The following is a 27593-nucleotide window of genomic DNA, read 5'->3' as shown; positions in this document are numbered from 1 at the left end:
TTTTAAAAATCAGGATCACACTATATTTACTCACATATATTCCTGTTTGTTACCAGATATTTTCAGCAAATAGACCTCTTTAAGCATCTTCATCTGCTTTTATCAAACCTTCAAAGTGGCTCCTGCTGCTGTTGACAATCACAGCAGCCTGCTGGGGGCAAAGTATGGGGAAAGAAAAATAATCATGTATTTCTCAAAATTCAGAAATAATGAAACAACTGAGTGGGTGAAATGTGCATATGTATGTTATCAATGAAGGCCAAATACTAGTATAATTTTCATACATACTAAACAATAAAGAATAATATAATCACATTTATTAACTCAATCAACTAATAAAATTTTATATTATTTAAATCTATCAAATTCCAGGTTTTGGATTATAGTTACTAAACTGATGTAGGTGATACTTCTTGAAACTATGGCATGTTTAAATACACATGATCTTCTAAAAAAGGAAGCTGAGCATTAAATATGGTAAATAATGAACTCAGAGGCATTACCTGAAATAATAATTCTGCAGGTAGGAGGAATACAAAATATGAATTAAATATGTACGTACAGATGCTTTTCTTTCGACCTCTTACAAAAATTCCTTTTCATTCTACAAATACCTTCTTTGTTCATAAGAGATACAGAGATGTATTACTTGGTCTTTGCTTTCAAGCTGCTCATTCTGTATGGGGGAGTTGATGTGTACTGCTATGTAGCAGGGGAAGCAACAGGAGTACAGAGGCTTTGAAGCTGTTGAAGGCTTTCGAAGGAAGCAGCAGGTGATCATTTTAGGTATTAAGAGTTTAACTAGACAATCAAATGAAGATGAATGGTTGGTGGTGGTGGGAGGAAAGTTTAGAGGCACATAATGATCCTGCTTGAGAAGCAGCCAAACATGTCAGGGGAGATGGGTATAGCAAGGCATTTGCAGAGGGTGGTGACAGGTATGCAGTGAAAGGTAAAGGCAGAAGAGGGCAGGAGGTGGGGAGGCTGACATTGGATAGCATTGAGGATTTTAATCTTCATCATAGGTATAGGAAGGAGAAATTGAAGGTAACAATACAGGATGATGTGCCTAGAGCTGTTTTGTAGGAAGACTGTTTCTCCAAGAAAAACAGATTTCAAGGTGAGACAGTCCAGCCATGTAAAAATCTGTAGTATATTTTAAAGTCTGAACAAAATTTTCCAATCTTAAAATATGAGAAATAAACCGAGGAAAAACAAACACCAGTGAATTTTTAAAAACATAATATCAATGTAATGGTCCCCTTTAGGTATAGACTGGTGAGGTTCTAGAGATCAATCATTTCATCTGGTAAAGAAATGGAAATCCAGGGAAGTGAAGGGATTCGATCCTATTTATATTATGTTAGAAGTAAAGTCCAAACTAGGATAGATTTTAGGTTAAGTTCTTCTTCCACATCATCTGTTGTTCAATAATATTGAACAACAATATTATTCTTTATATATATATATACACATATATAAATGTGTATATATATATATATATATATACACACACACACACACATACATACATAAATACATATGTATGCATATATGTGGTAATCATCTTTAAAGATTTCTGGTTTAATCTGGGATAAGAGGATAATTTATTCCCCCCCCCCAAATTTTTAATTATCAAGTATTAAAATTAAGCATTTTTTCCCAAAGAAGGGCCTGAGAAAAACATGTGTGACTATATGAACTATAAATATGTTTGAAAACTTGGATGATAACAGGAATTCTAGACTCATAAATACAAATTCTTAAAATAACACAAAGTTAGGTGTTTCATGTTATATGTAAGTGCAACCAATTTTTCCTGAGTTCTTAATTGTGGGAAGCCATCCTGACACGTGACTGGGCGTCTCCCGTTAAGGGTCTGAGGCATTCTGGCTGTGTCGGAACTTTCCCGGCCCTTTCCTGATGAGAGAACCCATCTGTGTGGGGGTGTGCCTGACCACTGACCCCGGGGGCCCAATCACTGACCCTGACCTTGGAGTGCAGTCCCCCCTCAACCTTCATTGGATGGAATTCTCCCCTGAATCTCTTGTTCCCCAATAAAAAGCTACTCCCAGGCGTGTTCACTCTCTCTCTCTCCTGCTAGCCCTGAGTAATCCTTGCTGCCCTGCTGGGCAGTTAGAGGAGGGAACCAGAGAGGGGAGCCGTCTCGGACCTGGCAATAGAAATAAGGTAACTGAGTCTGTGTGTTTTATTTTGATCTCATCTAGCTAACTTTATGCCTAGAACCTCATTAATGAAACCATTGCGCAGGCCGCATGGTGGACTTATTAGCAAAAAAAAAAATGCTACTACAAAGAATGGAAATCATAGAAAAACAGAACATGTAATCCCTATCAATAGTGTATAATAACCAAACAGGATTAGAATACCTGAAAAACAAATTGTACCTAACTAAGCAAACTTAAGAAATACTATCTCTTTAATTAAATATATATGCTAATTATACAAAGAAGAGAGAACTCTATATAAACAAAAATAATAAGAAATCTATATAACCAAAAATATAGAACAACTCTATATAACCAAACACACACACACACACACACACACACACACACACACACACACACTTTTCAATGAGGAAAAAAATGTGAAAGCAAAGCAAAGGACTGAAATGTCAAATATTACCAATACAGAACTAAAGAGAAACAGAGAAGCACCACATAAAGTAGTCTTATAATAAGAAAGGGAAAAGTGGAATTGTGAAGCCTATGAATATGTACAGAATATCACAGAAATTGTATTCCTTTTTATTTACTGGGTTATTTTGGAAAGGAACAAGAAGACTCCCAGTTGGCAAAATTAAAGCAAAGTTCCAAGATAATTAATGAATGATTTCACTAGAGAAGTGCGACCATGATGGGCTGTATGTTAGATACACAGGATTTAGTCAGATTATGGATTAAGATTAAATGTTCAAACCAAAGCATCATGACTCCATTCTAAAATTTGTACTAGAAGAAATTCAGATTAATTTAAAATGTAAAGAGACAAAAAAAAGTAAAAAGAAAACCTGTTTTTGGAAGATGCAACATTGCTGGACTGAGTTGTTGTGAAGATGATATAAGACATTTACATGGTATCTAATTAGTGCACAATAACTATCAGATGTAATGATCATAATAATTAGAAGATCTGCATTTTTAACCTGGCTCCACTATTAAGTCACTATGAGCATGCACAACTGTACTTCTCTGAGACTCAGTTTCCTAACATGTAAAGGAGATGAACCCAAGGAATCATTTCAGGTTAAAAATTCCAGTTCATGTTGATTCAGATACCAAGGAACTTACTTATGCAATGTTTTAGTCCCAAGCCCCCCAAAGAATAAAACTAAATCCTTTTTTAAAATAATTCAGTTGCAATGTAATTATTTTGATACAGTTTTCACTTAAATCTTATAAATTACAAAACATAAAAAATCAAAAATTTCCCAAAGTTGTTCAATACAGAACACTAGGGATTTAAGCACATAATATACATTAAGTATATATGACTAATCAATTACAGATTGGCAAATGCAATGCAAAAATAGAAAACCTAAAGAGGATTTTATGAGATTAAAATACACATTTTGCAACAATAAGCCACTGCATATTATTATATCACATTATTACACATTTTGAAGTGTACTTCCCCCTCTTAAAATGGCAGTGATTATACATTAGTGCAACCACAGAGCACTTGTAAACTTGTTTCTGTCCAACAACATCCAACATCATCCATGTTCATCATAACAAATTCTATTTTGTTAGCTTCAGGGTCTTTCTTGGGCCTGAGCTTTTTCAGTTTTCCTATTTTAACAGTTACAGTCTTTTCCCATAACTTCAGCAATCCATCCAGAACTGTCCACTGTCTAAGGATGAGGGAGCATGTGGGATGCAGATGAATCTGGAGAAATCTTCTACCTTTCTAAAATAAGAAAAGTGATGGGCAGGGGGTACCAGGGTTTGAACTCAGGGGCACTTTGACCACTGAACCACATCCCCAGCCCTATTTTGTATTTTATTTAAAGGCAGTGTCTCAGAGAGTTGCTTAGTGCCTTGATATTGCTTAGGCTGGCTTTAAACTCATGATCCTCCTGCCTCAGCCTCCTGAGCCGCTGGGATTACAGGCATGCACCACTGCATCCGGTAAGAACAGTGATTTGGTTCAAAGACTGGATACATGACTATATACCATAGACAGTTTATACTTATGACATTTTAGGCAAGAAACTTTGTCAAACTGAGTAAGATTCAGTGTTAGTAGGTTGTGATTTCTTTTTCTTCATCCTTCCCTTCACTCCCTCCTTCCTTCCCTTAATGTTAGGAAAGCAGGGTAAGAAAGGACACACATCAGAGTTGGCTGACTTCATATCAGTCTTGCTTTTAAAATACCATTGAAAGGCAGATGGTAACAAAGGATGCTTTTTACAAAGGGACCTATGCAGCTGAATTTTAATCAAATCAACTGTGGTTCTTTTATTTATTTATTTTTTAGTTGATGGACACAATACCTTAATTTTATTTATTTTTATGTGGTGCTGAGGATAGAACCCAGGACCTCACATGTGCCAGTAAAACCCTTTGCCATTGAGCTGCAACCCCAGCCCCTCAACTGTGATTCATTATAACATTCTTGAAATCCAGTGATAAATCCATGTTGAAATGGGACATGTAACAAGGCAAATGCTCTTCTCTTTTCTCATCTCGATTCATCGAGTCTGTGGCTATTAGGGGAAGTTACTAGCAAGTGTAGTGGAATGCTAACCAATGAACACAGGGCGAAGGATGGGCACTGACAGCAAGCAGCTTTGCTTGACATCCAAACATCATCTTAACTTCACATTTATTTTTTATCCTCTTTGCAAGAAAATGTACATCCATTTCCTTCAACAGTAGGGAAGCTCAAGATGTTTTTTCATGAATTTTTACCTCCCTTTAATTTACAATATGTATACTTTACAACAACAGAAGAGTGAATTGTGAAACTTCAATTATAAACACTGACACAACAGGTTAAAAGTATTTCTTAAGCACTACGTATATATTCTTCCGTATTCCTATTGTCTACTTCAGCTCTGAGATGCTGACTCCCTCTAAGCAGTCTCTTCAGTACAAACAGCATCTCAAGGGCCAAACCATCTTGCCCAAGGTGAAAGTCATCAGGGTTCCGTTCTTCTTTAGAAAACAGTGTGCTGGGTCTCCTGGGATAGCATTGTGAGATCCGACCAGATCACTTTTAGACAAAAAGAGGAGTCAAAGAGAACTTGGGTTTCCAAAGAAAAATAAAGTGCTGCCCCCTATAAATCACAGTCTCTGTGGAGTAAGGTGTCTTCCTAAAGAGGTAGAAATAATAGGGGGTGTGTGTTGCAGATGCCCGTATTTCAATAATACTGAACACTGTATCTTTAAGGGCTTAAAATGGACTGACTCCACTCATCTCTCTGATTTTTTCATAAGTAAGCCAGAACACCAATGACCAAGGCGTCTGAAAGATTAACCAAAGAGGTTAGTGCGTATTTCAAAGCAAACTGTAAATATTCTACATATATGCATATACATCTTTGAGTGACAGAGTAATTTTGAATCCATGTAGGCCAAAACCAAATATCTTGTCTTTCATCTTTGTATAGCACTTTATAATTTCAAAAGCATTTTCATGTCTTATTTATCACCTATTTCTCTAGTATATGTATAATATGAAGGAAAAGTCGTGATGTCCCCATTTAACAGATGAGGACACTGAGGTTTAGCAATCAAATGCCTACTGACATGGTGTAGAACTAGACGGCAAGCTTCTGTTTTCCACTCCCAGGGTTCTTTGAAATAACCTCTTCTGGCAATAGGGCTAGAACTCAGATGCCTGAAGTCTAGGCTGGGCTCCTTTACATGTAGTTTGTATATGCAGCATAATAACTAGACTTAAAAACTTGAAGTAAGGAAAATAAAGATTATTCTTTAAGAGATCATATAAACCCCCAAACCTTATGTCTCACAACATGTATATGAACATTCACATTAACTAGGGAAAACAGCTTCTATCTCAGAAAGGTTTGACTTTAACCTGAACAAAGGACTTCTAAAAGGAGACAGGTCAGAAGAAGATATAATAAACACTAGTGTGTAGACATTGAACACCAAAGGAAACCTTAGATCTAATTCCTGATTGTTTGGTTCTGATCAATACTGACTGGAGAGGAACTCCATCCTACTAGAAGAGAGAGAGAAACTTAGGCAATTAGAATACAAATGTATTTGGTTAGGGAGTTTGTAAAGCTGTCATGTGTACTTGTCATGTGTTCAGAAATACTGAACATGTTACATTGGTAACTTGAGAATTTACTAAATAGTGGATCTAGAGAACACATTTTAGTTAATGTATGAAGACATAAAATAAATAACGATTATAAAGCTGTAAAGATACCATATTCTTGGGACAACCGAAGTGAAGTGAACCAAAGTTTTAACTGTAGTCAGATCAAGGAGGGTGTGCACTTAGTTTAAAGAATGAACCATGCAATCACTCCTAATTGCTGTGGTGATTGGATTTCTTCTTCATGTTAAAGACAACATTATATTATCAAAATCATACTCAAACAAAGTAAAAATTAACTAGGACTGAGCCCAACAACGTCATACCACCTCTACCTAGTGGAAGGGGTTGGGGAGAGCTTAGCTGGGTTTTGTATCCAGTTTAAAGAGGGAGATTAGATAGCCCAAGAATGTGGTAGGTAAAAAATGAGTGAGGTTTTCCTGAGTCTCTGCACAGGAGTGCATGCGGACACTGTTTACTTATTGATTTCCTCGATGGCATAATTATGATCATTGTAAATAATCTAAGTGTAGGCGAACCTATGCTGTTTCCTCTAGTCTGCCTTTTGCACAACTACTGGAAAAAAAAAGCAGAATGCTTTGCCATGCCTGTTATTGTGCAGCTGGACACAGAAGAGCTCTCTTGAGTTGATATTCTGAAATATTAAGTCTATAAATAGGCTCTTCCTGTGGTGATTCTGTGGTAAGCCAGCAACCTTCTAATTATAACTTGGGCCACCATATAGCCTGAATTCTGGAGGAAGCCTGCTGGCCTGAGGTCATCAATACCTGGATGACTTGCTCTATGTGTAGTGCACTGAATATTCCAGGTGCTCTGGTCTAATCACCACTTTCAATGAGTTCAGCTAGGTGAGTCTGTATTGTCAAGACCAATTTACTTAGAAGTGTTCATGAGTCAGGCTTCTGAGCTCAGACTCGTGCACTGTGAAAAATCAGCATGCAATGGTACCCTGGTGATCTTTGCTGGTTAGCCATCCTTTCTTTGCTAATACCTCTCCATCACTACATATTATTTCTATTGTGTTAGAATTTCTGTAAACTAACTGCAGGGTCTTGATCAACTCGGTCTACTGCATTAGTAAGAAGCAGGAGGTTTTGAATTGAACAGACCTTCCAGCAGTGTAGCTCTGCCATGTACTAGCTGTATGAATTTCAGTAAGTTTCTTACACATTTAGCCATTGTTTTCTTATCTGAAAAATGAGGATAACACTACCTGCTTTACTGGGTTCCTAAAAATAGAGTCTAACAATAATTAATGTATACAAAGAGCTTTGAACATATTTAATACTCTTTTTTGTCATCTATATTTCCTAAATCTCACATATAAAGAGAATGTATCACATTAAATGTACTTGTAAAATCTTCCTGCCTCTCATCCTGACTGATCCTAACTTAATATTTTGGCAATGTATCACCTGAACTAGAAACATAAAAATCCCATTTTGTTTTCTCTGCCCCTTGCCTTCCACATATAATCAGTTACAAAGCCCTATGGCATTAACCATAAGTGTCCTTAGAATGTTTTCCTTACAGTGATTTCTTGGTTAGACACTATCAAAACTTTCTTATGCCCCAGTTTTCCATATGTCATCTCTACTATGTTCACAGTAATCTTAGTGTGTTGTTCCCATGATTACACAGGTGCTTGCTGACTACAGGATCACCCCTAGACCACTAAGCTTGGCCTTCAAGGTCTTTTCCATCTGGGTCCTTAGGGAGGTCTTCAGCCTCATCTCCTGCTACCTCCCACTGAAGACCTTGTCTCCAGACACGCTGAATTGCCGACAGTTCTTCACACTCACCGGGCACACACATAACATGGTGCCTAGGTTCACATTGCTTCCTCCTATTTCTCTTGACCAATATGTACTGAGGCTTCAAAAACAGCTCTGCGTAGACTTTTGTTAGTTTCAGATTAGGTTACAGCCATTTCTATTATATATGCCATATTCCCACAGTGTATTGTTCATACCACTGACAGGTACTAATGCAAACCCTGATGCTACCTCCTCCGGAATCAGGCTGCCTGGATTTGACACTGGATTTGTCAGTGGTATGAATATTAGTTAACAACCATCTTAGCCTTGCCAAGTTATTCAAACTACATTTTTATGTCCTCCTCTCTAAAAGGGGAACAGGAGACCAACTTACTGCAGAAATTGTGGGGCAAATTCAATAAGTTAAGTCATAAAAATAACTAGCACAGTTTTCATCATATACCAAGTGTTTCTGTGATATGTATTTAGAAATATATATTATTTCTAGGATTTTACTTCTAAGTTTTGTTATAAGCTCCTCTAGCACAAAGATTCTTATTCCTTAGTATATTAGCTATGCCTGTGACAGTGTCTGATTAATGTAAGTCAAAACAAAACCTACTTTTTCAGTTTTGAGATAATACCAAGGTACTGCATAATTAAGACCACCAAAATAATGTTTGTGTGTTTTTTAAACTCTAGTACATTTTTAAAATTTTTTTGGTTTTTTTTTTCTAGTGCATTTTGTATCAGATATTGCTTTGAGCTATTATTTTGGTTATTAATTCCATGTTAATAAACATCTACTGTCCCTTAATAATCATTTATTCCCAGAGCTTCAGTTACCATCTATATGTTGGCTGTGCCCAAATCTAAATCTTCATCCCCAATTCTCTCGTAAGATCCAGATCTATATATTAAATTATTCATCTAGACCTTTCCACTCAAATGTGCTATCTGTATCCAAACCTCCAAGATCTAAAACTAAACTCGTTTTACTCCCAAATTGTTTTCCTTGCAAATAATCCCCATTTGGAAATATTGATTGCTCAGGGCCTGACTTTTCTTATCTTCTCCTCCATTCCCCTATCCTCATCCCGTTGGTCACATTTCTACTTCCTAAATTCCACTTTATAATACATCTTCTGTCCCATTACCAACACTCATCTAAGCCACTATTATCCTCATTTATCACTACTCTAGACTTTTCTCAGCCCAAGAAAGCTAGAAGAATCTTTCTAAAAATGCAGATTTAATCAAGCCAATGGCCACCACTGAAGGGTTCAAGTGGCCCTCCTGAATCAAGCCTTTCACTCTCTGCCTGGGGGCCCTGTGCCTTGGCCTGCTGGGCTTCCTTGTACTCATCACGCTGTCATGTCTACTCCAACTATGGCTCTCTCTACAGAGTACTCCTTTCTTTCCCTTTTACCTGGCCAAGTTGTACTCATTACTCCAATATCAGTTCCAAAGCCTTCTAAGAACCAGAGGGTTTTTCTTAACTTCCCAGAGTAGGCCATACTTGTTTGTTACACATTTCTATAGCACAAGAGCTCTTCCTGTAACACTCATCACTTCCAGTTTCTTATTTAAGGCTAAGCCCTTAGTACAGGTCTTTGCATGAAGTAGGTGTTCAATTAAATATGTATACACATGTACATATATGCTATATATAATTATTAGTTTTGATTATTTAACTTTCTAAATCCATAATTCATCCATTCTTTCAAATATTTTCTATCTTACAAAAGTCATGAGTACCTTATGTTGTATTTATATTACTTAAACAAATCTAATCCTACATCTTAATTCACTTTAAAATATAAAATATATTATAAAAATGTATAAATATATATGTATAAAAATAACATTTAAACCAAATAAGGATGACATAATGGTTTCTCATGGAGCAGAATTTTAAGGTAATCAGCAGATGTAACATTTGCCATCAAAGTAACAAATTCTGTTTGAAACTGCAAACTTCTCATAGAAAAGATCCCTACTGAAATCAGTATACTTGTCCTAATCTACTGTATTTTAGCTAAATAGACTACTAAAGATTCTATATTACCAAAAATCTATCCACTGATTTTATAACAGATTACCAATCTATTTGTTAATAGAGGTAACTAATTTAATCTACCAAGAAAGGCAATGTGACTCTGAGGAGAGGTAAAAGAAAACTGAACAAGATTTCAAACAGAAAGGACGGATCTTCATTTGGGGGCAGGGTCATGCCACAAACCAGAAGAGAAAAGGGAAAATGTTTATAGATTTAAATATAAAGAAAAGAAAAAGGAAGAAAGAAATAAAATGTCCAACTTTACCATTCGTAGCCAAGCCGGTAAAAAGCCTTTATATAGACTCATGAATCCTTCTCCTTGAACAGCCTGAATCAGGCAATCGCTTGATGATTTATACAAAAGTCCCCTAAAAAGGGAACAAAAGACCTGTTAAATTTCCTCAGTATAAACAGACACATAAATAAAATTGTCTAAAAGAATATTATAAGTTAAATATTTTCTGCTCATCTTTAACAAATAATATTTGTGGTCTTAAAGATATAGATAGCTTCATTTGAGCTTAAAGAAATTTTCAAGGCTGACTTCTGATTCATCCACCCTTGATCATATACTTAGAATTCACTTCATCTGATTTCTTCCAGAGAGGAGGGACTAATTCATATTGACTCAAATTCTCCATGTTACCTGAAAGTGAAAGGCTTCTGAAGAAAGTGCTGTGTAAATGCTCAGCAGAGAATGCTTTCAAAAACTCTTTGAAAAACAAGTCATAATTAATTCCTTGCCTTGAAATAATGGGATTGTTAATTAGCTCATTTCCACAAATACATAGTAGTTTTTCATTAGACAAAGAGGAAGTGATTACATAAAAACAATTTCCTCTTTGACCACAAAAACACATAAATACATTTCTATCAAGAATAATTACAAGCTGGGAGCAGTGGCACATGCCTGTAATCCCAGCGGCCCAGGAGGCTGAGGCAGGAGAATAATGAATTCAAAGTCAGCCTCAGCAATGACAAGGCACTGAGCACTCAGTGAGACCCTCTCTCTAAATAAAATACAAAACAGGGCTGGAGATGTGGCTCAGTGGTCAAGTGGTCCAAGTTCAATCCTCAGTACCTCCCCCCCAAAAAAGGATAACTACATAAAACAGGCACAGTGTCACACACCTGTAATCCCAGTGACTCAAGAAACTGAGGAAAAGAATCACGAGTTCAAGATGAATCTCAGCAACTTAGCAAGAGAGGCCCTGTCTCAAAATAAAATATATATAAAGGGCTAGGGATATAGCTTAGTGGTAGAGCACCCCTGGGTTCTATCCCCACTATTGCCAAAAAAAAAAAAAATACCCAGGAAAGTATCTTCAAAAAATTGTATTCTTATAGACAATCACACAAATATAGAAGAATTTCTCATTACCTTCCTTGTTTATCTCGTGGTTGATTCATTATTCGACTTTTGATGACATCAGCTGGTGTTCCCAGAACAGAAGCTACCAGTCCAGAACATAAACTGTAGATACAAATTAATGAAATTGAAAGATAATATGCAAGACCTCCTATATTTTAAGGAAGGGGAATTGATACTTAAAAAGAATGGAATCCTAAATATATTATTATAATATTCTTTATGATGGTGCTCTTTTAGCTTAAGATCAGTGCAAAATTGATTCAGTAAAGAAGTAGAAAGAAAAAGATAATATCACAAAGAATTTCAGGCAAGGGGCTGGGGTTATGGCTCAGTGGTAGAGTGCTCACCTAGCACATGCTAGGCGCTGGGTTAGATCCTCAGTACCACATACAAATAAACAAATAAAATAAAGGTTTTGTATCTAACTAAATATATATGTATATAACTAAATATATATATATATATATATATATATATATATATATTTAGTTATATACATATATATATATATATTTAGTTATATACATATATATTTAGTTAGATAAATATATATATATATATATAAATAAATGTCAGGCAAAAGATCCACACTGAGCACCTCCTGGTACCAGACATCCTTTTAGACCATTAATGAGGCAGGTAGACCCTGACCTGGAAGAGCTTACACTCTACATGGGGAGAGGCAAAGAAGAGATGAATAATTTCAGATGTTGATAATGGTATAAAAAATAAGATGGGGTAGTGTGAGAGGGAAAAACTAGGTGACAGGCAGGCAGGGAAAAGTTCTAGGGGGTGACAGCACCACTGAGTCCCCTTTGTGAAGACCTGGAGGAAGGAACAGCAAAGGACCTGAGTCCAGAGTGCTCCTGGTGTGTGTTAGTAAATATATGTATCTCTAAATATCATTGGTTTGACACTATTTTATATTCTTTGGGGGTCATCTCAATAGCCTAGAGGGATCCAGAATTTGTAAACAAGAACAGAAGCTAAATGAAATGACTCCAATGTTAAGGACAGTAGACATCTAAAAACCAATTCATTCTCATGGGTAATTTGAACTTGTGATATGGAGAGATTGAGGAAATGCCCCGGCTTGGAGTGCTTTTCTTTCTGTTCATCTCTAGAGGAGTCACATTTCTTCAAATTCTTATCTAATTCTGCCTTGGTGAGCCCTTCCATGTGGTTATTGTTTCTCCCTCCTCTGAACCCTCCAGTGACCATTTTGTTTCAGCACTTACTATGCAGTGTTTTTATACTTGTCTTGTTCTCCTGTTGGTCAGCTCCCTAGGCAGGGGCTGGATGCACTGTTTGTGTGTCAACACAGGGGCCTACACAGCAACTTTAACAAAAATTGACCCTGGGATGGCCCCATCAAGTTGTAAATATTTTGGGAGGTTTAATCTGAAATAGCCTGTAATTTTATCTCTCCTCCCTATTTTAACTGCAATAAAATTTAAGAATATTACTCTTAATGAGTGTACTATCATCCTTCTCTAAGGGTGATACCACTAGATTCCTGATCGAGTGTCCCCAAGTTGGAATTTATGCCACAAAAGCCAGAAAGGGTGATAATATAAAAAGAAAAAAAAAACAGGGTCATACTAAAACAATCACTTACCTGGATAAACCATGAGTAATGATATTGTCCTCAAGGGGTGTATTCAATATCAAGTAGTGCTTCACTGTATCGTAAGTGGTTAAATCTGGCAATGGAAAAAGAAGGTTTAAATATTCATTTATGCAACAGTGAATGTCTTTTGTGTAAAGAGTATACTGGCTTGTGGCAGGAATGTGTACCGGAATGAAATATAGCATTCATTCAGGCAGAGGATGGAGGAAGAGGAAAAGAGGAAGAGGTGACACTTGGATGTATCATTTGAATACCTGAATCCAGCTATGACTAACCTGAGCTCAACACCTGGAATTTTTAGCCAACTAATAAATTCATTTTGGGGTCGAAGTTAGGTTGAGTTGAGATTCCATCATTTATAAACAAGTGGCTCCATGGATGGAGAGAAGCATTTAAATTCACGCTTTATCTATAAGAATACATTGCCTAGACTTGGTGACTATTTAGAAATAAGAAACAAATGAAAGGAAGAGCCAAAAGTCATGCCTAGGTTTCTCACTTGTATAGCAGAAGGGATTGTTTTATATTTTGATATTATAAAGAATGGAAACAAAGATGGTTTTATATAGAAGCCTGATTTGGACACATTCAAAGGAATATACTTAAGATATCCAAAAAAAGATTCTCAGTAAGTAACTAGAATTTGGAAGAGAAATCTGGGCAATAATCTTAGGCAACAAATTGATAAACTACAATCAGAAAGGTTCTCTGAAAACCAAAATATCCAGTAATAATGTGATATACTAGACACAAATGGATAGAATAGCAAAACAGAAAATAGATTTACTTCCTTTAAGTGATACAGTACTGGAACCCTTGAAAGTGCTCCTTATAAATTTCTTAGAATCATATAATTGGACTTAGAAAGGATTCTTTCATTGACTAATTCATCAAATGTTTAATGACTATGCATGAAGGATGGGGAAAATAAAGATGAATAAAAACACAGTCCTTGCCTTCAAGAGGCTTTTATGTAGTGGAACAGGCTCGTATCTAGTGGAACATACAGACATTAGAAAGCAATGAAATGAGCTACAAGCAGCAGCATTAGGCTCAGGGAACTATAGAAACACATAAAAGAGCATCTAAGATAACATGCTGTGGTTAAAGGGATTGTGGAAGGTTCTGGAACAATACATTGGTGGAGAAGAATTCTTCAGACAAGAATATTACTCTTAATAGAGGATCTGTCAAGGAAAACTAAGCAGAAGAACAGGGAAGAGGACAGAAAGGAGAGGGGTGAAGAAGAGCTATGCATGTGCAGGAAGTGGAACCTTTTGGCTCATGACTTGTTGCTTCACTCTTTCCAACAGGATCAATGAACCGTTCAGTTCTCTGAAAGCACAGGGCAAATCCTACAGACCATCTACATCATGCTCCAAAATTCCCACTTTATATTCTGTGGGTAATGAGAAGCCAGTGCCAGGTTTTAGGGGCATCATAACATGTTCAGATCCTTGCTTTGGATGACTCACTCTGGATGCTGGTACAAATTTGGAGGGGGAGACCAGATGGATGGCTGTGGCAGTGGTCTAGTTGAGAGGTTCTGATGGTTGGCACTGTGGAAATGGTTACTTTAAGGATAATAGGTGCATTCTGGAGAGGGGGAAACTTTTAAGAACTCAGAAGATGGTAGTGGTGAGTGTGGTGGCTGCCTTCTCATGCACAAACATGATTGACTGCTCTCAGAGATGAAGCCCAAGGAGGGCAGGAATGAGGCTTTCTTTTCTGCACCTCAAATTCTGTGCTCTTGTTTTTCGAAACAGGAAAGATCAGCAGCTTCCTTTTTTCCACCGTTGCTGTGACCTTTCCTATATTTACTTCCTGTAAAACTTTTGTCTTCCTTTTGCTATATGTGCATCAGCATCCATGGTTCACATCTTTCTCTATCTATTATCAGTTAACAACTATTATCTCAGTCTGATGATGGCTGTGCTGTTAACCTCTTCTTACAAAATATTTTAACATGTTCTATATTTTGAAGTTAAAATTGCTCTCTTAGTGGAGTGACCTATCAACCTATAATTTCTTTTTTTTCAGTAATGTTGTGTTTATTTTTCTAAAATTTGTTCTACATTTGTTCTAGTTATACATGATAGTAGAATGCATTTTGACATATTATACCTACATAGAGTATAACTTCCCATTCTTCTGGTTGTACATGATGTGGAATTACACTGGTTATGTATTCATATATGAACATAGGAAAGTTATATCTGATTCATTCTACTATCTTTCCTATTCCCATTCCCCTTCCCCTCCCTTCATTCCCCTTTGTCTAATCCAAAGTACTTCCATAATTTCTTTATTTAAAAAATACTTTTTCTCTCATATTTTCTCTAATGTTCAATGTAACTAAAAACTTCACCAGTAGTATATATTACTATTTTAATAGCGTGTCTTAAATAAAAATAAATTAGTATTTTTCTGAGGTATCTTTTTAAAAAATTTAATGTTCTTCCAGCTTTATTCAGGTCTAACTGACAAATAAAAATTGTTTATATTTAAGGTATAAGAAAAGAAATTGAGAACTGAAAATGAGAAGCGAAGGGTAGAAATGAATAAGAGATTGTTTACATTTCCTGGCCTGGGTGCCATTCTGAACAAGGTGGATTATATAGGAATAGGATTGCCAGGGGTAAGGATTTGGACATTGTGGATATAATGACCATCAATCTTAAAAGGAGGTAAGGATTAGAGAGAAGATTAGAAATAGTTTGGTCTTTTCTCCTTATTTCCATAATTGGTTTTTCTTAAGAAGAAAATCCTTGACATACATTACTGTAGAATAAGGTAAAAATATTCCAGGAAATATATTCAATTATAATAAACATAAAACATATGGAGCCTGTGGCTGATATATGTTATTATAAATAATGAAATGAAAATGTTCATATCCCTGATACAAGAGCATGCAAGAATTAAGTTGTTTGAACTTCTCAGAATTCAATAAAGTTTTCATTACCTCCCATATTCACCAGTGCTGCTCTTTGTATATTGGGGACCCAGCCTGCCCACAGCCCACGTATTCCTCCTTCAGCTAAGATTTTTGCAAAAGCATGATGCACACCACGGAATCTAAGGAGAATAATAATGAAATGTGAAAAGTTGGTGTACTCTTGAGAATGGAATGCAATCCAATAAGCTTATCCTATAACTGTTATAGAGTAAAATAACATTTACTCAGAATTGTTAGAAATTAAAGGAATTCGTGTAAGTCTAATATGCAGATAAATTTATTAATCCTTTAGAATGCCAACATTTGATTTAAACATTTTTAATACAAATCATGATAAGTTGTGTCAACTTCTCAGATTATTAAAAAAGGTCAAAATATCTTTCTTGACATATCATTGGTAGGCATATTAAATATAGGAGGAAACAGTGACAGTCAGAACTTCTGGATGCCTCTTACTAGTGTTGCAGGGGACGTGCAAATTTTTAAAACTTGTCAAACAACATTAAAAAAAAACATTGATTCTTAGGGCTAAAGATGCAGCTTAACAGTAAGGCCCTTGCCTAGCATGTGCAAGACCCTGGGTTAGATGTCTAACATCACAGTAAAATTAAAAAATAAAACAAACAACAATAATAAAAAAGAAAATCACTCTCCTATAACCTCATAAAAGAAAGAATATTTATAGATCAAAAGTAGAATGTGCAATATTCTAAGAATTTTTAAAATTAAATGATTTGAGCTTTATGAAAATTTGCTATCCTATCTTTATTTTGCTCACATTTCTGTAGACAGGTGAAAAATGGTGCTGAAGCATGAATCAAATCTGGGAGCCTCTGATGTAAAAGAAAAGTCTGGGCTTGATATGGACAGAAAAAAATCTGGAGTCAAACGCCACCTTTACCACTTACCAGCTGTATGGATTTTACTAAGGTATTTTACTCTCTGAATCACATCAAAAATATGACATTCTTGAGATGCATAATTGCTATTATACTACAAGGAATCACAAATGATCACTGTAGCTAAAATGTATTGTACCTTTACTAAGTAGCAGTCACTTTATACATGAGATGCATTTTAATCTTGAAAGGTTTCTGAGGTATGTGTATTATTATTCCAATTTATATGTGAGGAAACTGAGGCTAGAATGGTTAAGGAATTTGACTACTATTACAGAGTTAAAATGTAGTAAAGGCTGAGGCTGGATTGCACCCTTGGGCTGATCCAAAGGATTATGCTCTTTACTACAACATTAAGTATAGTCAAACCCAAAATTTCCAGCGTTGGGATAAAAAAGAGGATTAAAACCCTGGGGAATCAGTTTAGAACATAGCTTTTTATTTTGGTACCAGGGATTAAACTCAGGAGCATTTGACCACTGAGCCATATCCCCAACCCTATTTTGTATTTTACTTAAAGACAGAGTCTCACTGTGTTGCTTAGCGCCTCACTTTTGCTGAGGCTGGCTTTGAACTCCCAATCCTCCTGCCTCTGCCTTCCCAACACTTTTCTCTCCAATCAAGGCTACATCAATTCTCTCTATTCAAAGTCATTAGAAGTTGTTACAAAATGACCAAATGGGGCTCTGTAAACTCCTCGTTTAAGTCAGAGTTGTGTCTTTTCTCCTCTGCTAGGCATCTACCCATTTTCTGAAGGCTGAAGGGGAGATGGGGCAATAGCAGCCCAACCTCATCCTCCAGCATCTGCTAGAGAAGAAGTGAGTACAGAGAAGTGGTCAGGGGTGGCCTCCTAAAGATGGCTCCAAACCCTCCTCCTCCACCTCTGGCTTTGCTGCAGACCTGGAGGATTCAGACTCCAATCAGATTATCCTGCACTTCCCTCTTTCCTGGAAATGGTCTATCTATATGCAAAATTTGGCCCTTTCCCAGGGGAAACTGGCTAAGTGGCTCTTCTAATAAACTGCCCTTTGAGGAAAGGCTGACTTTGCTAATATAGGCTAATGTAATAGGAAGATTTTATATCACAGAGGCATAATTTAAAAAAAATCTTCCTTAAAGGGCCTTAGAATGTAGGAGGAATTAGATTAAAGAAGACCATGGGAACATAAGATTGACCTTGTTAATTCCCTTCTTTCTGGAAGACAGCAAGAAAAGCAATGTTATGCAGCTAGGCATGTTTACCATCACGAAAATCTTTTGAGAGAACCCCTTTTAAAGATGAAAATAGACTGGAAATGTTAAGTGAATGACACCATACAAACCACAGTGGCAAAGCTGGGGTGCATAACAGGGCAAACCTTAATAATAAAATTCTTTATATCAACCTGCAATAGAAGACAAATCTAACAATGTTGGCTGGGATAGCAGCAAAGAGTTATGAACACATGACAGAGAAGATAGACACTTTGTCATGCAAAGAAAAGATATAGCTCAGCTCTCCTCTTCATAAATATAGCTTCCAAATTAAAAAAAAAAAACAGTATTAATACCTTTACTGAATACTGGATTGGAAAAAATATAAATCCATTAAATAAATATTCAAAATATGATGATATCAAAGGGAAGCAAAAGCACCAATTAACTGGAAAACTTACCTCAATGGTTTTCCTTCAAGTTTCCTTTTTCCTTCCATTTGCATCTGAACCTTCACTAGGTCAGCTGGGTTGGCTAAAAATTGGCCGATAACACCAGCCATCATCCCTCCAATGACTGACTTCCTAATTGTAAAAAGAGACATTGTTTTTAAAGTTGCCATTAATTTCACAAATTTTACAGTGAACCAGTACTAAGCTGGGACAGGCCCTGGGTAATAAATTTAAGACAAAGTGAAAAAAAAAAGGATAGACCCAGATGAACCACAGAGAAAAATAGATGGTTTGGTTGTTTAGTGACAGGAGGGTAAAGGACCAAAAGGAACTAAAATTAAGATTTGCACTTTCAGATCTTACATGGCCTGAAATCCAAAGGAAAGGGTGGATGCTTCTAAGATATAAAAACAATAACATAAAAAATATGTTATTTCAGAGAAAAACTTGAATCATTTAGCTGTAGTTTAATTCTGACTACCAGATGAGAAAAACAGCAGAGATGTAATCAGCCTCATAGAAATGGGTAAACCAAAATTTTAAAACTACTACTTTAGTAGTTTTCCAAGTGAAGGGCTTTGAAAATATTGCTCTTTGTGAAGAAACTTTTCCCATTCCTAGTCTAGTCTTTTTCCTCCCCCATCAGCCAACAGTGAGCAAAACTAGACAAAATGACTATAATCATAAATAAGGAGCTGAGTCAACAGATTGCACATGTAGAATTTTTAACCAGTAGTTTACACTACAAAAAGTAAAGTCTATAGTAACTTATGTTTCCCTTAACTGCATAAAGATAGTTTTAATTGATTCCCCTTAAATTAATTACTGGGGAGGTTGCGTATGTTTACATGCTTAATGAACACTTATATTTCTTCTTTTGGAAACTATTGACAATCCTGTCCTTATTCTTCCATTGCATTCTCTATATTTTTCATTGATTTGTAGGAGGTCTATTTGTATTATATATAGTAACCTATTTTTTTATGGTTTCTGTTTTATATATTCTAAGTGACAGGACATAACATTCATTATCTTATCAACTCCTAAAAAAATACAAAAGCTTAATGGTAGTTATTACTTCTATAGCTGAGGAACTGAAGATTTAAAAAAAAAAAAGTGAAGCCCAGGTAACACAGTAGGAGAGTGGAAAATGGAGTTCATCTCTGTCTGATTCTAAATCACAATGTTCTAAGATATGCACTGGGAGGACTAAAGAAGGTACTCTGCTAAAAGACCAGCATAGGTTGGTCACTGGAAGTCACTATGGTTCTTAATAAGCAATGACATGATGACAATATGAGTCTTAGAAAGATTAATGGCATGAAAAAAATATGTTATTGCAGGGAAAAACTTGAATCAAGAGACAGCCTAGAGGGGCTGGGGATGTGGCTCAAGTGGTAGCGCGCTCGCCTGGCGTGCGTGCGGCCCGGGTTCGATCCTCAGCACCACATACAAACAAAGATGTTGTGCCCGCCAAAAACTAAAAAATAAAGATTAAAAAAAATCTCTCTCTCTCTCTCTCTCTCTCTCTCTCTCTCTCTCTCTCTCTCTCTCACTCTCTCTTTAAAAAAAAAAAAAAAAAAAGAGACAGCCTAGAAGTTGAGGGTCCGAACTATATGTGCTGATTTGGAACTGAGCAGCCTGCAGCTGTGGTTGAGATTGCAGGAGTGGAAGAGCACAGCAAACAGGAGGAGAGCAGAGATCCAGTTCAGTGGACACTAGGTGAACAGAAACTGTTCCCAGCAGGTGCTCTTCCCTTGCAAAACAGTGATGACCAAGACTGGTCCTTGACTTTCAAGGAGCCACCTCAGTCTTGCCAGCAGGGAACAGCAGCAAAGAGGCAAAGAAGAAACCAGAAGAGATACTGAAAGAGTCAAAGAGTACAATATCCAGAAAGTCAAAGATGGAGGTACTTACAGGAGTGTCAGAGGAACCTACATTTAAAGGGAAATGAGGATTTGGTACAAAGTCAATTTGATACATTCTTCATTTTTACATTCTGAGAATGAAGTATATTAGTTTATGTCTTCAGATCCCTAAATTCTTATGCATTTTCCCAAGCTTCTAAATTTGCAATCTAAACATTAGGGAATGAGAATATTCTAATGGAAAATTGTTTGCTAAAACAGGCTTGTTTAAAAAAGACAAATGCTCACAGAATGTATGTTTATTACTATGCCTTCCTTATGCTCCAAAAATAATTAAAAGAGCCCAAAACAAAATTATATAGGAAACTTGCCATCCTCTGTAATTATAGGACTGCCAAATCTACTAACAGGTATTTTTAAAGAAATTTAAAATCATTCAAAAAGGAGGCTAAGTACTGACAGAAAACAAGCAAGCATTTTGCTTAAGTTTAGAAGGCTAGATTTTACTATTCTTATTTTTATCTAATGAAACTTGTACAAAATGAGAATGATGGTTTACTTCCTTGACATAGCCTTAAAGAAATGGATCACACACTAACTTCTAATAATATAAAAGCCATACACAGTGTGTGTGTTGGGGGGAAGCATGCATTAACCACAGGTCAGTTTGCTGGAGGAAGAAAAGTTATTATTTTCATCTGACTAAAATCCAAAGGGAAGGGTGGTTGCTTCATTTTTGTGTGTCTTCTTTCTAAGATACATTTTTCATTTAGAAATTTGATTCTGGGATCAGTGATGTCTGAATAAAATATGGGGTATACAGGTAACTCAAATGCACTAAACATGAAAAATTTTGAGGATTTTATCAGATACATAAAGCCTGACACTTACTAAATCATATTATCAAAAATAGCATTATTCTCAATTTCTAATATTGAGAATTCTAATATTAGAAATTGAGAATAATGTCTTTTGAGTGTTATAACCATAAAATATACATAATCCAGTGGTTTAATGTGTTATATTTATAGTCACCAAACCAGGATAATAATAATAATAATAATGGTGCTACCTTATAATTCTTTCATTATTAAAATATTAAATATTTCTACATATGCACATGATGTCTGTTTACAATTTTCAGTAAACACTCTATTATTTGGATTTATTTTGTAATTATTTGTTTTTTAAGCCTAAGCAATTGTAATTGTAACAAATATACAGTTTTTTTTTATTGTTGGTTGTTCAAAACATTACATAGTTCTTGATATATCATATTTCACACTTTGATTCAAGTGGGTTATGAACTCCCATTTTTACCCCGTATACAGATTGCAGAATCACATCAGTTACACTTCCATTGATTTACATATTGCCATACTAGTGTCTGTTGTATTCTGCTGCCTTTCCTATCCTCTACTATCCCCCCTCCCCTCCCCTCTTCTCTCTCTACCCCCTCTACTGTAATTCATTTCTCCCCCTTGTATTATTTTTCCCTTTCCCCTCACTTCTCGGTCTATTCCCTAAAGACCTAAAAAGAGCATGCTACAGGGACACTGCTACATCGATGTTCATAGCAGCACAATTCACAATAGCAAGACTGTGGAAGCAACCTAGATGCCCTTCAATAGACGAATGGATAAAAAAAATGTGGCATTTATACACAATGGAGTATTACTCTGCATTAAAAAATGACAAAATCATAGAATTTGGAGGGAAATGGATGGCATTAGAGCAGATTATGCTAAGTGAAGCTAGCCAATCCCTAAAAAACAAATGCCAAATGTCTTTTTTGATATAAGGAGAGTAACTAAGAACAGAGTAGGGACGAAGAGCATGAGAAGAAGATTAACATTAAACAGGGATGAGAGGTGGGAGGGAAAGGGAGAGAGAAGGGAAATTGCATGGAAATGGAAGGAGACCCTCAGGGTTATACAAAATTACATACAAATATACAGTTTTACATAAATAGATAAACAGATAGTCTTTGAGGCTATACACATTATTTTCAAAACAAAACTTACCAAAGGGGATAATGCTTATCTTCACTTTTGCCAAATACAACCTCCCGGAGATGTTCATATGTGACCATCCGACCTCCAGAGTATACTGTATAAAATAGATCATTAAAAAGGCCAAATTGAGTTCTATGCTGAAAAAATAGGAGAACAATCTACCCTGACCTAGACACTCTCTCTAGTTGCATCCTTCTCTTATGTAATTTATGTTCCTGAAACAGTCTTCTTGATATTTCTCAAAATGGGGTAGGACCCTCACTGATCTTTCTACAATAGGTTCTTCCTTCTCTGTTTTGCTAACTCCTCCTAGTCTTTCAGAATTCAACTCCAGTATATTTTTTCAGGAAGTGCTCTCCAATCTTTCCCTCAGTATTCTAGGCAAGCATTGCACACTCTCACATAGCAACTATCATACTCATTAGTGATCAACTTGTTCTTCTTGTTGATCCTTCCATCAGAACACAAGCTTCAGACAGGTTCTGTTTGTTTTTCTTATTATGTCAGATGCCCTCATATGTACCTTGGCACACAACAGGTATTTTCATTCAATTAACGTATATAACTTCATTGAAGAATTTGTTATATTAACATAATGTTTTCAGTAACATTTCAAACTCAAAAAATGAATCTTATTGGTAAAGCAAAGATGGTGGTAAAAAAAAAATACAAATGAAAAGAGGTGAAACACAAAACAATAGCACACAAAGGAGAAAATATTTTAAAAGATGGAAAGTAAAATTATTAAAATCAACACTTGGTATTCATACAGAGAGCTTTTCTTGATATTTCAGCAAGTTTTAGTCCATATTTTAAGATAATCGTGAATATATGAAGTGTGAAAACGGTAATAGTCTATGCATGCTTGTGGTTATTTCTTGAGAAATATGCTCTTTCTCATCTGAAGAATTGCATCTTTAAAAATATTATGCCAGTAAATGTTCAGTCTGGGCAATTTTCTGATCAAGGGTCTATCGCTATATGCTTAAGGAAACATTATAAATGAAAAATACTAAAATACCACACCTATCCTGCTTCCACTAAGTTGCTGAGGTTGGCTGCAAACTTGCCATCCTTCTGCCTCAGCCTCCCAAGCCATTGGAATTACAGTGTACCACTACATATAGCCAGTTGCTATTATCTTACCACCTTTACCACTAATGGCCCACAGAGCTAGTTAGGCGCCCTGGAGAAGTAAGGCAGAAGTCACCTGTGTTGCCTTTTCCCTGTGGCCAGAAGTGGATGAGGCAGGGATCTCTGCTCTCTTTCAGAGCAGCCTGGTCTCTGATGTATGGGACAGAGGAGATCTGGCATTACAGTAAATATATCTGAATTTTCAAAGAACATTAAAAAAAGGTAAATCTGTGTTTGAAGTTTCTGATGTGAAAGAAAGTAATCATTGTTCATGTTTCTTTTTTTCTTAAACCATTAAAAAACTTTTTATTAGGAATATTTTCAAACAGAAAAGTAAATAATATATAACTTACCATTAAAATTTTTCAACTGCAAAATATACTTCATTCTTTTTTTAATTATTTTGAAGTACTTCCCAGATATCATGATAGTTCATCCCTAAATACTTTAGTATGCATTTCTAAAAATTTAGGATAGTAACTCCTTAGTAACAATAGATAACTTTTTCTTCCTAAGAGATTGATTATATGTTCATTTATCATCAGTAGGGGAAAAAAATTTAGCTGGCTTTTGGATACAGCTAAATGGAAACACAGAGGAGACAAACACAAGACTCATAACAAACTTACCAGCTAGAATCAAGATAAATACCTACGTGTCTGTAAATGGCGGGCGTCACTCCTTGCCAAAGCTTTAGAAAGCCTTCCTCCTGAATGATTCCTAGGGCCGTGCGCACCATGCCCCTATAGGGGGCAGATTCTCTTGCATTGTCTCCCAACCGAGCAAGAGCAGCTTCTCCTTGCATTTGGAGTCGAGTTTTTGTAAGATCGAGGGGAAAGGTTGCTAACAAAAAACAAACAAGCGAGGGGAAAAAACCCACAACATTCAGAGAAACAAGCAAAAATTCTAAAATCATAGGACTAATGTTTTCCCAAGATTATTGGTTGTCAAATTTTAGAATCACAGATTTTCTAGTCCCATGCCCATGTACTCTAATTTGGCAGACATACAAGGGTTTCAAATCAGTTGATTCTCAGACACTACCAAATTTAAGAATCAGGGTACCAGAGCAAACTGGATCACCAATCAAAAATCAAAAAGTGAAAAAACCCTTGAGTTCTTTTCATTCCAAAATTTCAATCAATAATCTACTTTAGTAACTTTAATTTTTTTCCTCTACAATGAAAATAAATATCCATATTCTGTGGTGTCCTCCTGATTGCAACCATGATTGTTTAACAACTGTTGTAACTTTAGAACACTGTACTGTGTATTCTTATGTACTATTACAAATGCAAGATAAAGCAGAATTTTATAATTTCATGGTTGATTTTTCACATGCAAATGAATCACAGCCCTGATATTTGATGTACAGAAGATTCAATGGAGTTCATAATGGCTTCTTTTATATAGAAGGGTGGCATGCTCAATATTTCTTAAATTAAGACATATTAGTTGTTTTCCAGCACTGATAAGTTTAAGCGTGGCATATTTGTACGCTCCTTACAAGTTATCAACTATATTTGTAAAACCTTTTTCTGTTTACATATTGAAGTAGAGATGGATCTTTTACCTTAAAACAGAGTTAAGCTACCTGACCCATATAAGGAAAATCAAGCTTATAACTTGATTTTATTCACATTAGGACAGGTTCATGAACATTACTGACATAAGATTTTAATGATCACCACCTAATACAAATCTTCAACATGCCTTTTCTTTCTTTCTCTCTCTTCTTCTTCTTCTTCTTTTTTTTTTTTTTTTTTTTTTTTTTGTTTTTTGTGGTCCTGGAGATTGAATCCAGGGTTTACCACTCAACTATGTCCCTGGACCCTTTTATTTTTTGAGACAGGGCCTACATAAGTTGCCCAGGCAGGCCTCAAATATGCAGTTCTTCTGTCTCAGCCTCCAGAGCAGCTAGGATTAAAGGCCTGTGCCGCTGCACCCAATTGAGCCCGCCTTTTCTAAGAGGTGACAGAGTGGGGAGAAGGAAAATAATATTAAATATTACCACTTTGGAATATTTTGCCCATAGTTTCCCTGAATCAGAATTAACTTGTATATGGAGAATTAAGCAATGTTGTATTGACATAAGAACCTGAAGAAAAGTCACAAGAAACAGGAGCCTCTAAGTACAAATTATGCCTCTCAAAATATTTTTTTTTCTTTCTGGTTACTCTATGCTTTGGGGTCTGATCCTAAATCAATTTGTAAAACCTCGAATCAATTTGTAAAATTTGTACTCAGAATAATCCGATATTGTGAATCCCTTGCTTCCCATCTCCATTCCCCACACAGTTCTCTCCCTGAATTTTTTACAAGAGCAGTCTTCCTGTACAAAAAGCCATTGAGTCATAAGGAGAAACATCAGTTAAAAAACAAACTGGAAATTCATCTAATTATTCAGCAATCTCACTTTAGATTTCTTTTAAAGTTGATGAATTTTATTTCAGGAAAAACAATGAAAAATAAAATCCCTCCATCAGCTTTGAGAGGAAAGAGGACAAGGTAGGGGCAAAGGGCAAGTGTGAGAGTACAAAAGACAAACAACAGCATGTGCTGGCTCTGCCAGAAATGCAAAATAAACTCATGTTAGAACAAGACTAACAGTCACAAATGATTAATGCATCAGAGGTATTCCTCTTTTGTGTTTTTTTTTTTTTTAAATGGGCAAGAAAATGTAAGGGTAATCTTGAAATACACAGTTAAAGCTTCATAGGGAACACACAGGCACTCTACTCACAAAACCCTTGGAAGAAACACCACCTGATCATGCAAGGGCATCATAATTTCCCTCTGGGTGGTCTCTTAAAGTTTGCTCTGACTCATTTCAAACAGTTCTTCTAGGCTCTTATGATAACCTAAAAATAGCTTCATCATAATAAGTAGCACATTGTAATTGTCTTTCTCTGCATGTCTTCCCACCAGCCTTGTAAGAAGGTCAGAACAGGAACTGTTCAACTGTATATCCTCAGGCCCTACTACTGTAGTAATTACAATGATGTCGCAATTAATAGGTGCCCTGCCTTGAATTTAGTATATACATATCATTGACTTCTCAGGATCCTTCCTGTAAAGTAAACACAATATAGATGAGTTCAACTCAAAGAGGTCAGGTAACTGGAAGATGTTAAATCCATGCTCAACAATGAATGGTTAATAATTGAAGTCCCACAAGGTAAATCCACAACTTGGATTTAAAAGACAATGAGACTAAGTGTGTAAATCTTGTCAGAGACGATTCCAATAAGGATGAAAAATGTATTTTTTTTAAAAGCCATCCTTACCAAAAGGAAAATGATTCATAGAGAGGAATGACAGCTCATGAAGCTTCTAAAAGTATATACATTCGGACACAACAGCACATCTCTAAGGGAGATTAGACGAAATTGGACCAAAAGCACCTCAGAGACCTTCAATTCCTTCTCCCAAAGCTGGCCTTGCCTCCACCCTGCTGCTTCGGCCAGGCAGGCGTGCAAGAAGAGGGCGCAACCTCTTGGGATGCACACAGCCTGGAGCGAAGCAGCGCGCCCATCCCTCCCCCAGCGCCACGGCGCGGCGACTTGCCGAGGAGGCCCAGGTGTGGGCGGCCGGGTACCTAGCTCGGCCACGGTAGCCGCGCAGCCGGACAGTACGAACTTGCTCGCTCGGGGCCATCTCTGGGCGAGTGGCAAAAGCCTCTCCTCATCCTCCGGGTTAGACATTCAGCAGCAGGTGTGGACGACAATGCACCCCTTCTCGCCGGTGCACCCGCTGCGCTGGCCTGCCAACTTGCCACGGCGGCCTCTTCTCAACACGCAAGCGGTCGGGCAGAGACCATTTCCCCCAGAAAGGCTCGGTGAATCCGCGCCTTCCTAGCAGCCCCAAACTAGAGTGGTCCAGCGGCCCCGGTCAAGAGCCGAAAAACAAAGCGGA

At 36.5% G+C, this 27593-nt stretch overlaps 1 protein-coding gene across 5 annotated transcripts; it reads right to left on the bottom strand.

Moving 5' to 3' along the window:
• Nucleotides 1-8: 8 nt before the first annotated feature.
• SLC25A27 (solute carrier family 25 member 27) lies at nucleotides 9-27593 on the bottom strand. Of its 5 annotated transcripts, none has more exons than XM_081293814.1 (9): nucleotides 27277-27593; nucleotides 24330-24521; nucleotides 22554-22638; nucleotides 18671-18793; nucleotides 16123-16235; nucleotides 13146-13230; nucleotides 11537-11629; nucleotides 10421-10523; nucleotides 9-151 (listed from the first exon to the last, which is right to left on the bottom strand). In XM_081293814.1, exons 1-9 carry the CDS (start codon nucleotides 27380-27382, stop codon nucleotides 80-82), a joined length of 972 nt encoding a protein of 323 aa, XP_081149940.1. In that variant the 5' UTR covers nucleotides 27383-27593; the 3' UTR covers nucleotides 9-79. The 5 variants fall into 5 exon arrangements, with proteins under 5 accessions (XP_081149940.1, XP_081149941.1, XP_081149939.1 ...); XM_081293815.1 differs by having other exon boundaries at nucleotides 9-148; XM_081293813.1 differs by lacking the exon at nucleotides 9-151 and adding an exon at nucleotides 3770-5493.

Source organism: Spermophilus citellus (genome assembly GCF_964194105.1).
Source record: "Spermophilus citellus genome assembly, chromosome: 5".
Taxonomy (NCBI): domain Eukaryota; kingdom Metazoa; phylum Chordata; class Mammalia; order Rodentia; family Sciuridae; genus Spermophilus; species Spermophilus citellus.
Note: the sequence above shows the minus strand (reverse complement) of the source record. Positions and strands in the feature narration are given on the sequence as shown.

Coding starts and splice junctions, on each gene's coding strand:
- SLC25A27 (XM_081293814.1), bottom strand. CDS start 27,382: ATGTCTAACCCGGAGGATGAGGAGAGGCTTTTGCCACTCGCCCAGAGA. Junction 13,231..16,122: donor AGCACTGGTGAATATGGGAG/GTAATGAAAACT, acceptor TTCCATTGCCAG/ATTTAACCACTTACGATACA. Junction 152..10,420: donor TACCGGCTTGGCTACGAATG/GTAAAGTTGGAC, acceptor CTTTGCCCCCAG/CAGGCTGCTGTGATTGTCAA.